The sequence below is a fragment of the Lithobates pipiens genome, unplaced genomic scaffold (genome assembly GCF_037356315.1).
Source record: "Lithobates pipiens isolate NorthernLeopardFrog02 unplaced genomic scaffold, aLitPip1_a1.2 Scaffold_16, whole genome shotgun sequence".
NCBI lineage: Eukaryota > Metazoa > Chordata > Amphibia > Anura > Ranidae > Lithobates > Lithobates pipiens.
In genome coordinates, this window is record NW_027507748.1 from 576,749,200 (window position 1) to 576,767,540 (window position 18,341).

The 18,341-nt window shown below is 42.5% G+C and overlaps 1 protein-coding gene across 1 annotated transcript in view; it reads left to right on the top strand.

The window, feature by feature from the left end:
* The window catches only part of PPP1R1A (protein phosphatase 1 regulatory inhibitor subunit 1A), a 337,467-nt gene extending 320,807 nt beyond the window's left edge, over positions 1-16,660 (top strand). Inside the window, exons 5-7 of the mRNA XM_077483772.1 lie at positions 631-867; positions 2,924-3,042; positions 16,026-16,660. Of these exons, the coding sequence (XP_077339898.1) occupies positions 631-867; positions 2,924-3,012 (326 nt within the window). The 3' untranslated portion in view covers positions 3,013-3,042; positions 16,026-16,660. The remainder of the gene's footprint in view (positions 1-630; positions 868-2,923; positions 3,043-16,025) is intronic.
* Positions 16,661-18,341: the final 1,681 nt, after the last annotated feature.

Consider the following 18,341-nt stretch of genomic DNA (forward strand, 5'->3'; position numbering starts at 1 on the left):
TTCTGATCTTTTAAATGTATATTCCCAATAACAACCAAAAAAAAATTATATGCATCCAAATCTTCTTCTAAATTAAAACCTTCTCTGTCCCTCAAAAAATGATGTGTAATTTATTAGGGTAGACTACAAGCAACATAATGTGCGGACCCGAGACTTTGCCAGAAAACAAAAACAAAAAAACCCCTGGATCTCGAGGGTATTTAGGGAGAAAAAGGCCTACATACTTAAGCGGTTAAGGGGGAGACGGATCCAGATCCAAGACCTGGGGCACCTGACAGGGGACTAGCTGTATATAGCTTCGGTGTCTGCAAATTCTACCAGAGAAGTGTAGTACAAGTTTAACCATTTTCATGTAGTTTAGCTCTCAGCATGCATGCCTCCTTTATTATGCAGCTTTGACATATTTGCGGTAGGCAAAGAATCATTTAACATTTAGGTCAACTATATTCTTAAATAATTAACAATCGACTTCTTAGTTAAACATGTTTGAATATAGTGACATCTAGTGGTAATTTAAGAAACTAGTGAGTAGTGATCACACGCCGTACATACATTGTTTGCCTGTGATCATACATGAAGTTTTTTGGGCCTTGTTGTTACCTTTGTCTGACCATTACTCTTCCTTTTCAGAACTGCAGCTATTAGCCGATCATCACTTTTGTAAACAAGGCTCGGAAGATGAAAGTACCCCACAGAGCCAGAACAGCGTGGATAACAGGCCCAACTTGGGATGTTGTTGCCATGGTAACACAGCTCCGATTCACGCGTCTCAGCAGATGAGCTCATGTCGCTGTTTTGTGCAGGATGGCCAACAAGAGAATAACTCACTGGGGAGGCAGCAGGATAGTCAGCTAGACTCTTCAGAAGGTAAAGTATACCGATCTTTTCTCTGCATAGCAGGCTTTCAAACGCCAATAAATGCCACATGTGGTTGCGAATGTATTGTGAATATAAAATTACAGTAGTTTCATTTTGATTAATATTTAAAATAATAATTATAAACATTTTCTCAGTTTGCTTTTAAAAAAAAAGATACAAAATTTCAAAGGGGCTCATTTACACTTGCTTGGGTTTCAACATACATTAACGGCTAGTTTACACTTGCTTCAAAACAAGGCTTCGGACAGGCTTTGTTAAAGCTCTCTGAATGCTAGTCAAAGCCCCTTTCACTTAATAAAATGGTTAGCTTAAAGTCCCGTTTACACCTTGCTTTTGCTTTGCTTTGCCTCAAAAAGTATACCTCATGGAGCTTTAGTGGTGCTTCAAAGCATCTTCAAAGCCTCCATAGAAGTCTATGGTAAAGCTCGCTTGAAGCCCCACTGAAACCTCATCAAAGCCCCACCGAAGCCTCCTCGAAGCTCCACCAAAGCCTCATTGAAGCTCCACCAAAGCCTCATTGAAGCCTCATTGAAGCACCAAGCAAAAGCAAGCTGTAAACAGGACTGTTAGCTAACCATTTTTTATTTAGTGACAGGAGCTTTGACTGGCGTTCAGAGAGCTTTAGCAAAGTGTTGTCCGAATCCATGTTTTGAAGCATGTGTAAACTAGCCCTAACAGAAAAACTGTCTCAAACCACCTGGCTCCTGAATTATTTCAAATGGAAATAAACCCATTGTTCTAACTGTATCCCAAAACAGTTACATTCATGGCATGCCTCAAATATGAACTAGTATACTAGTGTGCTTATGTTGGTTCTCAACCAAACTGCCAAATAAGCAAATGGCTGGCGTCATAACTGATCACATGTGCAGCACTGTGGCATCTGCAGATCAAACTAAGATGGCAGCTTCCTTGGCTGAAAAGGACAGGAGGATTTAGTTCTGCTTTAGGTCATGTTAACTGTAACAACACACACCCATCAGTTAGTTAGTCAAGGTTTACACTTGTGTGGGTTGGGACTGATCTCAAAATTACGTGTGTTCCCGACCTACAGTGTAAGGGGGAACACTGTGAACCCTAATGTAAAGGGGAATGGTAAAGACGGTATATGAGGAGTTCTGGGTCCCCTATAAACAATACACAGATAGCTCTGGGGTCCTTATAGATAGTACACGTGGATCTCCGGAGCACCTATAGACAGCAAACAGGGATCTCTGAGGCCCCTACAGACAATACACAGGGACCTTTGGGGCCCCTATAGACAGTATGCAGAGAGATGTGTTATAATACCAGGCCCAGGCCCCACATAGCTGGCACATGGGTTGGGGGAGGGGGGATCGGTAGGTGAGGGAAGGGAGGTCAGCCTGGATGTAAACAAGGGGAAGTCTCTCAGTCACTTACCAAACTTCTGGCACTAATGCCACTGTCACACTGAGATCCTAGCGCAGGTCACGTGACAGAGTGAGCCTTGAGCCTGCCCAAGACCGAGCTTGTCCAAGCCCGAGCCAGCCAGTTTTGCAACTGTGCATGCGCAGTTCCCAAGCCAGCCCGTGGACATATTTTTTACGGGCAGCTGCTATCCATAATGGACAGCTGGTAAATTGGACGATTTTTACAAACTGTCTGTTAATCTGCACACAGTTAGCAAACCCTGGTGGTGGGTCATGGTAATGGCAAGAAATATACCACTAACTTTTAATTAAAATGATGTTCTTACTATTTTGGGACAGTTTTGCTTTGATAAAAAAAAGAAATTAGGAGATATCAGCATTTTTCCTACATTACATCACACCTTCTGATATTTTTGTTGAATAAATGATTTAAAAGCCACATTCTCCTTGTGTTTTATTCAAGCATATATTCCCTTTATTTGTAGGCACTGTTTGTATAATGTTCTAATGTTTGCCTATTTAAATGTGTTGAAAAAAAAGTCTACTTACTTCTTCAAATGACTATGTTGAGCAGGTAACTAACTAATTTCTATAATAAAATATTGTATGCTTATCCAGAGGACTGAAATCATGTACATTATCTTTATATTTAGGAATATCAGCAAGGCTATCAAGTACAGACATAAAAGAATCAAGAGAGAAAAAGCACAGCAGCTGCATAACCTTTCTAGAAGAAAAATAGGCCTCAAAACAAAAGAAGATTAAAGATTTAGTAAGTGTTTCTACATAGAAATTATCATAAAACTGTCTATTGTGAAAGCTTTAAAAGGGCACATATTGATGCAGCTATAAATTAATAAAAAAGTGTTGTAAGTACATGAATTTGGCTTAGTATCAGCCTATTATAATCCCTAGTAATGTAGAACCAAAGCCTAAAGCCTAGTACGCACCATTCCTTTTTTTTTTTTCATTCAACCCAGCAGGCTGAACAAAAATAAAACTGACAGCTCCGGTGAGAGCCGCTGTACTAACTATCCAATGTTAGTACATCGATCTCCCCCGCTGAGCTGTTGTGTTCTGACAGAGGTTTGGCCCCCCCTGCCATTGGCTGAGAGCGCTGATTGGGTGCCAGTCAGCTGTTGGTTTTCCAGCATTCACTTTTGACAGAAGAAGGCCTGCTGCCATACACGCGGGCCGAATGTTAGCCGTTTTTTTTTTTATAGCCAGCTGATGTTGCCAGACATTTGGCCCATTTGTACTAGACAGGAGAAAAGATCAGAATGAGGCATGAGATCATCAATCTGTCTAATCATAGGATGGGGGCTGGTAGGTGACCAGCAACAGAGAAAAGTTAGGTCACTAGGTCTAATGTGTAAAACTTCAGACTGGATAGAAAGTATTAAAATTATCTGGCAGGTAAAAAACGTTTTTTTTCTAGCATTATTTGCTATAATCCCAACCTTTCCCATTCTGGAACAGACACACTTTTCCTAGTAAAATATAAAATATAATAAAACTGTTCTCACAATATTGGCAGGACAAAAGTACCACAACATGTTGAAGTTGTTGTCAGACCTAGCTTGCCATTGTCTTTTATTTACTCACTGGGCACATACAAACAGGATTTGATATTTCTAAATTAAAAAAAGAAGCATTAAGAACTCTAGGCAAATTTATAAAGGCACAGTTGAGAAAATGTCTTATGCCGCGTACACACATTCGGAAATTCCGCCAGCAAAACTCTGATGAGAGCTTTTTGTTAGAAAAATGCCACTGTGTGTATGCTCCATCGGTCTTTTGCTGGCAGAATTCTAGCCAGCAAAAGATTGAGAGCAGGTTCTTTATTATTCGGTCGGTAAAAGTTCCTATCCGAAAATACGTTCGTCTTTATGCAATTCGGATGCACAAAAAATCAGGCATGCTCAGAAACAATTTGGCGCATGCTCAGAAACATTGAACTTCGTTTTCTCAGCTCATCGTAGTGTTGTACCTCACTGCGTTCTTGACGGTCGAAAGTTCTGAGAACTTTTGTGTGACCGTGTGTATGCAAGGCAAGCTTGAGCGGAATTCCTTCGGAAAAAACATCCAAGTTTTTTCTCACAGAATTTCTGATCATGTGTTTGGGGCATTAGTGTTTAGTATATGCAGGAGAGAAGTGCAGTGGGTGTAACGGGGCAGTGTGTGTAGGAGCAGTGCAGAGGGCAGCACACAATGCGGTCAATTCTCTAAATTCCACACGCGATATGAAGGTCACATGACAAATTTTTCAGAAATATCAAATGAGATAATAAGAGAGAGTCAATTAATAAAAGTAAAATATTGAATGTAAGGTAAATACCGCAAAGAAAAAAGACAACTCATTAACCACCCCCCTTCATGACCAGGCCATGTTTTGATATACGGCACTGTGTTACTTTAATTGACAATTGCGCTGTCATGCAACTCTGTACCCAGATAATGTTTATTTATTTTTTTCTAACAAATAGAGCTTTTGGTGGTATTTGATCACAACTACGTTTTTATTTTTTGCGCTATAAACAAGAAAGACCAACAATTTTGAAAAAAAACCCAACATTTCTTTTTTTTTTTTTTTGCTATAAAACATACCCAAAAAGAATATTGAAAAAAATCGAAGTTCTTCTTCAATTTAGGCCAATATGTATGCTGCTACATATTTTTGCCAAAAGAAAAACCCAAAAAGCGTATATTGATTGCTTTGTGCAAAACTTATAGCTTCTACAAACTAAGGTATACTATATATACAAAATTATTGTTTTTTAAATGCTAGTAAAGGTGGCAATCAGTGACTTATAGTGGAACTGCGATATTGCAGCAATGACAATGAGGAGAACGCTGCACTGGCCAGTAAGTTAAACATATACAATGTATCAGTGTGGAAATGTTCTGCCCTCAGTGCAATGGATATGACAGGGGCAGTATGTTTAGGAACAGAGCAAAGAGTGCAACAATATGCAATATTTTCAGGAGAGGAGTGCAGTGGGTATGACAAGGGCAGTATGTGTAAGAGTAGTGCAGAGAATATGACGAGAGCAGTGTGTATAGCAACAGTGAGGAGAGTATGACAGCAAACAAAATGTGCATGAGAGGAGTGCAATGGGTATGACATGGGGCAGTATGTGTGGGAGAGTGCAGGGTGTATAACAGGGGCAGTGTGTATGAAGCAGTGAGGAAGGTATAACAGCAGACAGTATGTGTTGGAGAGAAGTGCAATGGGTATGACAGGGGCAGTATGTTTAGGAACAGTGACAAGGGTATGACAGTAGACAATATGTGCAGTAGATGAGTGTGATGGGTATGACAGGGGGCAGTATGTGTACCAGCAGTGTGGAGGGTATGACAGCAGACAGTATGTGCAGGAGAGGAGTGCAATGGGTAAAACAGGGTGCAGTATGTGTAGGAGTAGAGATAGGTCGAACACCCCCCTTTTTGGTTTTTAACAGATCTCCCGAACAGGGGAACTCCATTGAAGTCTATGGGAGCCGAATATGAGAAATCCAAAGTGCCCATTTTGAAGGCTTATATGCCATACATTATACGCCATTTAGATTTGACAAAGAAGCGGATGCTTTAAAAAGTTATCTCCCTGTTCTGACATCACTTCCGATGCGACTCCGAGTGTGTTCCATGCTGGTTTTGAGGAGACAAGACAGATGTCAGGCCGGATGTTCCTCTCCTCTCGTGTTAACATATACACACCATCATCCACTACAATACTGTTATATGCCTATTGAGCTTTATATTAGTGTGAGTAGCCATATGGCTGATTTTAATTATAAAAAAATATATACCATTCCTGATATCTTCTGCTGTGTTGGCGCACCTTGTTTTTCTCCCATTGCTCTTCCAGAGATGGCTTCACTCTCAAGGGAGCTGCCACTATTGTTGCATACCCATACTTCCTGGACTTTATTGACTTTTAGTTGTGTTATTTGTGTGTTTCGGTACCCTCTTGTGCGCCATTCTGTTTTTGTCTGGTTGGCGCAGAATGCACTGTGCCACAAACAGTGTGTTGCGGGGCAGGAAAACATCTTCCGAACACCCTGAAAATTGGGGAGGGGGCGCAAACAGCCAATGTTTGCCTGAACTCATGCTCGGGCTGAACTGTTCGCCCAACACTATGTAGGAGTAGTGCAGGGAGTATGTGCACAGACAGTATGTACAGTAAAGGAGTGCTGTTTGTATGACAGGGCAGCATGTTAAAAACAAGGCAGAGGGTATGACTGTATGCAGCGTATGTAGGAGCAGTATGGAGGATTTGACAGAAGGGAATATCGTATAACAGTAATGCCACTTTTCTGACAGTATGGCATCTTTAACATGGCTTGCACCTAATTGATGAAAGCCGTGCTCCAGTTTTGGTACAAGTACCGACTAGGGATGAGCTTCGAGTTTGAGTCGAACATCGGGTGTTAGCCTGTTCACTGAACAACGAATTTTATGGGGAGTTCGCTGCAAATTCAAGCACCCCATAATGTACTGCAAGACTGCATTGCATTGCTGTATGATGATTGGCCAAAGCATACACCTGACCTGCATGATTTGGCCAATCACAGTACGCTCCTCAGCATGAGCCATAATTGGCTCTCATGGCTCAGGGGGACTAAGTTCACACCCCACACGATATAAGGCTGCTTACACAGCACCCGTATAGTGTGTTGTGGACGGAGATAGAGAGATTGAGCTAGATTAGGCAGGCAGGTTAATTAGTGGCAGTGTATTTGATATATATAAACAATCAGACTAGTGTGTCTATCTATCTATCTATCTATATATATATATATATATATATTGTAATGTTCGGGGGACCAGGTAGATCGCAGGACACAGGCTTTTCATACAACAAAGGGTTTATTAACTTAAATAGCTTACAGCAGCCAAAAACAAAAGGAAAAAGGTTTGTAGTCTCACCGACTTGCAAAGTCCAGAATAGCTGTCCTTATCAGAAACAGAGCTTGGTCTTGATGGCAGGTAGCTTCCCCTGCCAGGAGCCTTCCAAACAGGACACTGCTGTCCACTTCAGTTGCTGCAACCCAAAACAAACACCAAACACCATCCACCATGTGTTCTCCACTCCTCCACACACACCTACCACTTCCTGTCTTGTTTTTTAAAGGCACTCCCTTAACAGGTGGGTTAATCAATTTTATTCATTTAAAAAGACCACAACCCAAACAGAGGGGAAATATAGCGTCCTTCCAGGACCCAGCCACGGCGTCCTGTACATATCCCCCCCTGTGCCCCAACGCCAAGGAGGTGGAGGCAACAGTGGAGCTCAAACAATGGACTCGGGAGAGGGCATCTGCATTTTGATGCAGTCTCCCGAGCCTATGCTCCACTACAAATTTAAATTCCTGGAGTGCCAGGAACCACTGGGTAACCCTGGCATTAGTCCCTTTTCCCTGTCTCAGCCATGTTAAAGGGGCATGGTCAGAAATCAACCTAAACTTCCTTCCCAAAAGGTAATATCTAAGGGATTCCAGAGCCCACTTAATGGCCAGACACCCTCGTTCAATTATGGCATAGTTTTTCTCCGCTGGTGTTAACTTCCTGCTGAGGAAGACTATCGGGTGTTCCTCGCCATGAATAACCTGTGACAACACCGCTCCCAATCCTACATCGGAAGCATCAGTCTGGACAACAAATTCTTTTGAAAAATTGGGTGCTACAAGGACAGGGTGTTGGCACAGCGCCGCCTTGAGCTCCAAAAAAGCCTTCTCAGCGTCTGCATTCCACTCCACCATGACCGATTTCCGACCCTTAGTCAGATCGGTCAACGGAGCCGCCAACGTGGCAAAGTTGGGTACAAACCTCCTGTAGTATCCCACCATGCCCATGAATGCACGTACCTGCTTTTTTGTGAGGGGGCGGGGCCAATTCTGTATAGCCTCTATCTTGTTGACCTGAGGTTTCACTACCCCTCTACCCACGATATAACCCAGGTATTTCACCTCCTCCATTCCCAAAGCACATTTGTTCAGGGTTTATTGTAAACCCCTCCTTCCAAAGAGAGTCCAGCACTGCCTGCACTTTGGACAAATGTGATTCCCAGTCTTTGCTAAAAATGACTATATCGTCCAAGTATACTGAGGCATACTTCCGGTGAGGTCGTAAAATCCTATCCATTGCTCTCTGGAACGTGGCTGGAGCAGTTTGCAATCCAAAAGGCATCCTTTTGTACTGAAAACTCCCCTCTGGGGTAGAAAAAGCTGTTTTCTCTCTAGCGGCCTTAGTCAACGGTATTTGCCAATACCCCTTGGTAAGGTCTAATGTAGTGATATACCTGGCTGGACCTAGTCTCTCGATAAGCTCATCTACCCGGGGCATGGGGTAGGCATCAAACCGGGAAACTTCATTAAGTTTCCGGAAATCATTGCAAAATCGCAGAGTCCCATTGGGCTTCGGTACCAACACAATCGGGCTCGACCACTCACTCTGCGATTCCTCAATAATCCCTAGGTCTAACATCTTTTTTACTTCCTCTGAAACGGCCTTCCTTTGAGCCTCTGGGATGCGGTAGGGCCGGACAAAAACTTTGACTCCTGGTTCTGTGACAATATCATGCTCTATGACACTAGTGAGCCCTGGCAAGTCTGAAAATTTTTCTTTATTTCTCTGCAAGAACTCCTTTGCCTGCTGACTTTGGGTTTTAGACAGGGTATTTGCTACTTGGACACTCTCCACCCCAACCCGAGGCTCAAGTTTTGTACTAGCCAGGGAGGTCACTGGTTCCCTGTCTGTCCAGGGCTTTAACAAGTTTACATGATATATCTGAAAGGGTTTCCTCTTGCCTGGCTGGTGGACTCTATAATTTACCTCTCCCATTTTTTCTACAACCTCGAAAGGGCCTTGCCATCTGGCCAAGAACTTACTTTCCACAGTGGGAATCAACACTGCTACTCGATCCCCCACTTGGAAGTTCCTAATTTTGGCTGCCCTATTATAGACCCATCGTTGAGCCTCCTGGGCTTTTTGTAAATGTTCCTTAACTAGCGGCATTACAGTTCGGATCCTCTCCTGCATTTGAGAGACATATTCAAGAACACTTTTATGCTGAATTGGTTCACTTTCCCATTCTTCTTTAACAAAGTCCAGTAATCCACGAGGTCTCCGCCCATATACCAATTCAAAAGGCGAAAACCCAGTGGAGGCCTGGGGCACTTCTCGGATAGCAAACAGGAGGGCTGGTAACAGGCAGTCCCAGTCTTTCCCATCCCTTTGTACCACTCTCTTGAGCATAGACTTAAGGGTCTTATTAAAACGTTCTACCAATCCATCTGTTTGGGGATGGTAGACTGATGTGCGCAGCTGTTTAATCCGGAACAGTTTGCACACATCAGCCATAACCTTCGACATAAACGGGGTGCCCTGGTCTGTGAGAATTTCCTTGGGAAAACCTGTCCGTGTAAACAACTGGAATAACTCCCGTGCAATAGCCTTAGAGGAGGTATTCCGCAGGGGTAGCGCCTCAGGATATCGAGTGGCATAGTCGAGGATCACCAGTATGTAAGAATGACCTCGAGCGGACTTTACCAAGGGACCCACTATATCCATGGCTATCCTCTCGAATGGGACCTCAATTATGGGCAGAGGGACCAACGGGCTCCGGAAATGGGTCGCTGGAGCGGTCAACTGACAGGTGGGACAAGAGGTACAGTATCTCCTTACCTCTGCTTTCAAGCCTGGCCAGTAAAACCGGTCGGCGATCCGTGCCTCCGTCTTTTCAACTCCCAGGTGTCCCCCTAAAACATCATCATGGGCCAGTTCCAGGACCTTGCGTCTATACTGTTGGGGTACCAATAATTGTTCTACCACATTTTCTCTCACTTTAGTAACCCGATAAAGCAATTCATTACATATTGAAAAATGTGGCCACCGCTCATTAGCACCTGGCTCTTGGGGCTCCCCATTTATAACTACAACCTGTTCCCGTGCCCTGGCCAAAGTGGGGTCCTGCATCTGGGCAGTACCAAATGTCCCCTGGGGAACACCCAAATCTGGCAAGTCAGGGGTAGAGGCCATTTCCTCATCCTCTTCCCCCAGCATTACCTGAAGTGGGGAAGGTTCCCCCCCCCTCAGTGTTCAGGTAGGTCTGAGAACCCCACATATTGACATCCTTAACAGTATCAGCACTATTTTCATCATTATTAACCAAAGTCTTGGCGTTTTTATCAACTGGGTCCATATTACGAATATGTGGCATCTCAGGGTTATTACCCTCAACAACAGGAACAGAGGGACTAGTTTCTTCCCAGTCTCTGGACTTTTCAGACAGTTCTCCTTGTCTCCAAAGTTTTGTAAATAACGGACAGTCACGTCCTATGATAACGTCATGTACCAAGTTCTTTACCACCCCCACCTCTTGAGTACCAGTGCCACATGCTGTGGAGATGGACACCGAGATGAGAGGGTACTCTCTAGTGTCCCCATGAATGCACACAACCCGCAACCTTTTGCTTACCGGACCGATCTTCCCAATTACTCTAGGGTGAACCAGGGTTATCATGCTTCCAGAGTCCAGCAAAGCCTGTGCAGGGTGGTGGTTCACTTGGACTTCACACTCAAACTTCCCCTCTCCAAGGTCAAGATGTGTTGTACACGCTTTATGAGCATAAAAAGACCCCCTCCGATGAACCCCGCACTTCATGGGTTCTTCCTGCAATGGGCAATGGGCCCGGGTATGGCCCCAGGTATGACATCGCCAACATTGTACATCCCCTCCTCTCCGATCAGGAACAGGTCGCTGAGGGGGTAACGGGTGTGACTCTTGGCCTTCCGGGGTGTTGGTTCCAGGGCTCCTGGGGACATCCTTTCGAAGGGCGGCAGTTGGTCGGAAGGGCCGTGGCAGACTGGGCCCTTGACGCTTGGTGGGGCCAAGCAGATCCTCCACCACCGTATATCGTTCCACCATCTCAACAAGGCAGTTCGCGGTTTTGGGGTCTCCATGGCTGACCCACCGTTGAAGGTCATCTGGCAGTGACCTTAAGTATCGGTCCAGCACAACCCGCTCCACAATTTCGGGGCCAGACAACACTTCGGGCTGCAGCCATTTTTTTACTAGTTGCACCAGGTCATGCATTTGAGATCGCGGTGGCCGGTTTGAATGATACTTCCATTGGTGCACTCGTTGGGCCCGAACGGCCGTAGTCACCCCCAACCGAGCCAGTATTTCTGCCTTTAGTTTTTGATAATTTTTAGCATCTTCTGGTGGTAGGTCAAAATAGGCTTTTTGAGAATCTCCGGTGAGGAAAGGAGCAATTAAGCCGGCCCACTGGTCCTGGGGCCACCCTTCTCTCTCTGCCGTCCTCTCAAATGTTGCCAGAAACGCCTCTACGTCATCACTCAGGGACAACTTCTGCAAAAAATGGCTTGCCCTTATGGTCACCTGGTTGCCAGGGGCAACGGCCACTTGTTCACGGCCCTGAGAAAGCTGCTGCACTGCTTCTTTTAAGGCCGCCATCTGAGCCTGCATAACCTCTTGTTGGGTCGCTAGCTGGGCTGCTAACTGGGCCACCAACTCGTTGTGGTGCGTTTTTTGTACCTCCAGCTGGGTTGCTAAGCGCTGATTAGCTTCCTCATGGCGAGTCTGCGCTTGTATATTAGCTAAGGACAGCTGTTTAATTAGCTCCTCCATTGTTTCAGCTTTCAACAGTTGTGCAGCTTTAACCCAGGACATAAATTCACTGTACTGTCCCTTTAAATGTCAGTTCAGATCCAATGCAAAAAAAAAAAAATAGCAAGAAAACGCTTGTTACTTTGTCCTGCCCGCATTCGAGCACCACTTGTAATGTTCGGGGGACCAGGTAGATCGCAGGACACAGGCTTTTCGTACAACAAAGGGTTTATTAACTTAAATAGCTTACAGCAGCCAAAAACAAAAGGAAAAAGGTTTGTAGTCTCACCGACTTGCAAAGTCCAGAATAGCTGTCCTTATCAGAAACAGAGCTTGATCTTGATGGCAGGTAGCTTCCCCTGCCAGGAGCCTTCCAAACAGGACACTGCTGTCCACTTCAGTTGCTGCAACCCAAAACAAACACCAAACACCATCCACCATGTGTTCTCCACTCCTCCACACACACCTACCACTTCCTGTCTTGTTTTTTAAAGGCACTCCCTTAACAGGTGGGTTAATCAATTTTATTCATTTAAAAAGACCACAACCCAAACAGAGGGGAAATATAGCGTCCTTCCAGGACCCAGTCACGGTGTCCTGTACAATATATACATATGCATTCAGTGTAGCCTATAAATACAGTGCTTTCGGCAGTGTACAGTAGATAATACAGTGCAGGCGGTGTACACAGTATATGATACAGTGTGTACAGTTTCAAATACATTTCAGGCGGTGTACACAGTATATAATACCGTGTAGTGCTGTGTTAAAAAAAAATAACCATCATGTCCGGAAGGCCTCCAAGGAGAGGAAGATGCTCACGGGCCCCTAAAAGAGGACAAGCAGCCTTTGAAATAATATTTAACAGCAGGGACCATTGCTGCACCCAACAAGAGTAACTGTGAGGGGTTACCGTGTTCTGCCACCACCAACACCTAAGGCCCAATTTTTCAACAGGATATATAGTTCAGTTCGTATAGTATATATACTGCAGTTCAGCGTATATATAGTGCCCTCAGTGTAGCATATATATTTAATAGAGTACAGGGTATATAGTGCAGTGCACAATATATAATATAGTTTATTGAAGTGGTTAAAGGGAGCTCTATGACAGAATTAAGAAAAAAATGGCATGGGTTTCCCCTCCTTTCGGGTCTGGTATGGATTTTGGGGGGGGGGGGGACCCCCACGCCATTTTTTAAAAAAAATAATCGGTGTGGCGTTCACCTTAATATCCATACCAGACCCAAAGGGCCTGGTATGAACTGGGGGGGAGCCCACGCTGTTTTTTAAAATGATTTGTTTATGTATATTGCCGGGATCTGGCAATACATTACAGCCGTGAGCAATTTTAAATGACATTTTTTTCCTTTAGAAATGTCATTTTGCTGCGGTACTTTTCTAAACATGGGAAAATTGTGCGACTTTACAAGCATACTAAGCAGATCCCCCAGACACGATATTTAACTTGCCGACCAGCCACTGTCATTATATTGCAGCAGGTCGGCACAATCCCGAGAGCCGTCGTAGCTATACGCCAGCTCCTTTAAGTGGGATAGCAGGCACACGTGGCACCGGAAGTGTGCGCACACGCCCGCTGCAATGGGAGGGGTGATGCTCGTGACCGGCGGTTATGATGACTGCCAGCCACGAGCAATCGCGTGTACGAGAGGCAGAACAGGGACGCGTGTGTGTAAACACATAAATGCCTGTTCTGTTCTGAGAAGAGATGCAGATTGTGGGTTCCTAATAGCTAAGAACCACGATCTGTCATCTCCTATAGTCAGTTCCCTCCCCCCACAGTTATAACACACAGTCATTAAATACAGTTAACCCCTTGATCGCCCCCTAGTGTTAACCGCTTCCCTGCCAGTGACATTTTATACAGTAATCAGTGCATTTTTATAGCACTGATCGCTGTATAATTGTCAATCGTCCCAAAAATGTGTCAAAAGTTTCCGATGTGTCCACCATAATGTCGTAATCATGATGAAAATCACAGATCACCACCATTACTAGTAAAAAAATAAAATAAAAAATCTATCCCCTATTTTGCAGACGCTATATCTTTTGCGAAACCAATCAATATACACTTATTTTGTTGTTTTTTTCCCCCCAAAAATATGTAGAAGAACACATATAGGCCTAAACTCAGAAAAAAATTTGCTTTTTTTTTTTAAAAAAATGGGGATATTTATTATAGAAAAAAGTACAAAATATTGTGTTTTTTTCAAAATTGGGGCTTTTTTTGTTTATAGCACAAAAAATAAAAACTGCACAGATGATCAAATACCACCAAAAAAAACTCTATTTGTGGGAAAAAAAGGATGTCAATTTTTTTGGGGTACAACGTCTCACGACCGTGCACATGTCAGTTAAAGCAACGCAGTGCCGTATCGCAAAAAGTGCTCTGGTCATTGAGCAGCCAAATCTTCCGGGGCTGAAGTGGTTAAAGGAATATTTCATTTTTATTGTTTAACTTTAAGCATTCTTAAAATCACTGCTCCTGAAAAAATGGCCGTTTTAAAAACTTTTTTTTGCATTGATACATGTCCACTGGGGCAGTATCCAGGTCCCCTTGTACACACTTTTTTTGGCAATAACATCCATGTAAGCCCTTGTACACACGGTCGGACATTCCGATGGACAATGTCCGATAGGACCATGTTGACGGATAATCCGACAGTGTGTGGGCTCGATCGGACTGTTGATTTTTCACGTTCGTGTCCCATAGACTTTAACAGTGTTCGCATGTTCGCAAAAATGTTTTGTCTGTTTGCAAGTTCTGGTGCAAACCGAACCAGGGGGTGTTCGGTTCATCCCTAGTACTGACATGTGCCAGATTCAGGTAGTTCTTACCAATGCCACTATTAGAATCTGTCACTATGGTTGTGAAAGATTCTAAAAGAATTACATCCAGTTTGTAGATAAGAAAACTCACGATAATTAAGACAAACTCAAGGTTGATGTACAGGGGGGGCCCATGAGGTCCACTTTGCCTGTGATTGACAACGCACAACAGTGAGCACATCAATAACTGCTATTTAGTCCAAATATAGCTTTCAAATCTACAAATTGTCAATTACAGGCAAGGTGGACCTAATCCATGATCCATCCTGGACCTAATCAGGATCCATCCACCCAACAACTCAAATCCATGCCTGCTGAATTTTTTGATGGTCAAAGTTTGATGAGGAGCTCTGAGACTAGTTCTCCATGAGGTCCACCTTCACCTGATGTGATTCACCCCATGTGATTTGACAGAGCACAGCAGTAGGCAGATTCAAAACCCTGATATTGGACTTAATAGCATCTATCCCCCCACTGCCATGTGCTGTCAATCAAAAGTAAAGTGGACCTGACAGAGAACTAGCATCTCAGTTTCCTATCAGGCTTCACCCACTCCTAGTACTTCTTGACAATGTGTCTGTCAGTGTGACAGGTGAAGTGGCCCGAGGAAGAAATAGACTGTGGAAATAGTGTCCAGGATGTTCCTGATACTTGATGTTCTTCTTAGTTTTGGATGGAATAGACCAGTGGCCATCAACCCTGTCCTCAGGGCCCACTAACAGGCCATGTTTGCCAGATAACTAAAATACATCACAAGTGATATCATTTCCTACTCAGTGAATGCAGTATTCTAGTCTGCATCTCCCCAAGATAACACATAAAACCTGGCCTGTTAGTGGCCCTAAGGACAGGGTTGATGACCACTGGAATATAGAATAGTTAACTACTGCCAGGCTTATTTATTGCTGTTTGCGTATCATTGGACAGATTTCTCACTTTCTGTGTACAGATAAAACATATGTGAGAGGAAATCTCTCCAAAGTAGAGAGAATACAGGAAATTTCTCCTCTATTCTTGTTCCAGTGACAGCTAAAACATTGTGGTTCTCCCCTTACTTTCTGTGTGATAGAGGTCAACAGGACATAGACAAGGGTAATTTTCCCAGTGGAGACACCAATAGCAATAAAGACCTGACAATGATTTTCCCACATTACCCAAACCTGAAATAACATTTTGGCTTTAGAGACACTGTAGGACAATAGACTACAATGGTATTCCAGAAGAGATACTGCTTTGATGGAAAGGATAGTGCTAAACTAGGTTTTGTTTTTCAGTTGTACTTCAAATGTATCTGGAGCCAGGAAAGGACGTCACCCTCTTCAATGCAGATGGAACCAGACACATAAAGGATTCAGAAAGCCTTTGTTTGGAAATAATGTTCTATGTCACATCTCTGCTACTTGGGAGGCCTATGTCTGCACTGAGTCTACAGCAATAAAAAGGAGGCCCCTCTAGAAGCAAAGAAACCCGGCATTGTTAGAGATATTAACTCTGTCTGTTTGACTCTGTATTCTCTTCACATATCTAAAAGGTGCTAGGCCCAACATCATAAGGACATTTATTTCCATTCTGTAAGAAATCACTCAACAATAAATTTTTTGGTACACTTAGACTTTTCTATGTTGAGATCAGAACAGATCTTTATGAACATTGATCTCAATATTGGTCAAACCTGTAAGGTTTTTTTACTTAATCTTCAGAAAACACAACACTTCTGCACAAAACACACCATAATATAAATATTACAGAGTCTCACCTATACACTACATGCACTCTCCCTGCTGGGGAGTCGTCCATAGACTAGGGAACTGGGGCACCACTTTAGATTTTCCTTCTCTTTGTCTTATACAATGTACTATAAATCCAATTTATTCATGAATATAAAATAAAATACCTTTAATTGGTTTTACTAGATGTATTGTGTGTTAATTATGTAACAGTCTGTTTATGTATTTGAATGATGTGCGCCCACTTGTGGTTTCAGGAAGCTACTACAGGTTGAATGCTTTGTATCAAGTCTGATAATAAAATTAAACATGGAATTAAGCATAAAAAGCAATGGTTGGGTTTGCATACATTACACATAAAATTACAAATCATTTTTTTTTCTTAGTATGACACATAATCGTGTGCTAAACCTCACATATATAATTCGTTTATAAAATTCTGTGAATAAATGAATATAATAGTGACCAATTATAAATATAAAAATATACAAAAAGTCCACATGCATACAATTATATACATCTCCCGAATGCTGACAAAATGTGAATAGAAATCACTCCATTATCTGTGATAGTCTCTCCAGGATATATGTGCTGATTTTTATTTATTTTTTGTGGTGAGCAGGCATTGCACACTGAGGTGGTGTTGATTATTTTCAGCACATATATCCTGGAGAGACCGTCACAGTTTTGTCAGCATTCGGGAGATGTATATAATTGTATGCATGTGGATTTTTGTATATTTTAATATTTATAATTGGTCACTATTATATACCGTATTTATCGGTGTATAACACACACCCCAAGTTTAGGAGGGAAGTTTAAGGAAAAAAACTTACATTTGCCCATCAATGCAGCCTTATCAGTGTCCATCTGCAGCCTTGCCAAGTGTCCATCTGCAGCAAGATAGTTTTTAAAATTTTAGTGCCACTGAGATACACAGAGCCGGATGTCCTGTGTATTCGGCTCCTCTCGACTCGTCTCGCAGTCCCGCCCCTTGGCCCGACTCCTTTGATGGACACAACACTGGTCCAATGGTGGGACGTAAAGGCTAGGAGGCGGGACTGGGCGTGACTGCAAGCAGAGCCAAGCCTAGCAGAGTACACAGTCCACTCAGCTCGGTCTATTTCGGCGGCGCTCGCTCCTCTTCCCCTCAGAGAGAGCAGGGATCAGCATATAACACGCACCCACATTTTCCCCCTGATTTTAAGAGGAAAAAAGTGCGTGCCATACGCCGATAAATATGGTAAATGTATTCACTGGAGTTTAACTAATTATATATATGAGGTTTAGCGCACTATTATTTGTTATACTATCATTATTTGTAGTGTCAGAACACAGTCTGAATAGTTGCAGCTGTTCCCCAACTAGATATATATATATATATATATATACATATATATATATATATATATATATATACATATATATATATATATATATACATATATATATATATATATATATATATACATATATATATATATATATATATATACATATATATATATATATATATATATATATATATATATATACACACATACATACATACATACATACATATATATATATATATATATATATATATATATATATATATATATATATAGTTTTTCACATTTTTTCACATTTTGAGATTAATCCATATATGCGCTTCAGTATCTTCATAAGTCTTTTTTTTTCTTTTCTTTTTTTCTTTTTTTTTTTTATTGAAGAAAAAGGAACAGTACATAACAAAACATTATATATACCATGGAAAAAGGTGTATATGGTACATATGACTGGTTATAATAGCAATTACAACATTTTGAACAACCTTGGGAAGGATAACAATCAAACCCTTGTTACTAATCATCCTGATGG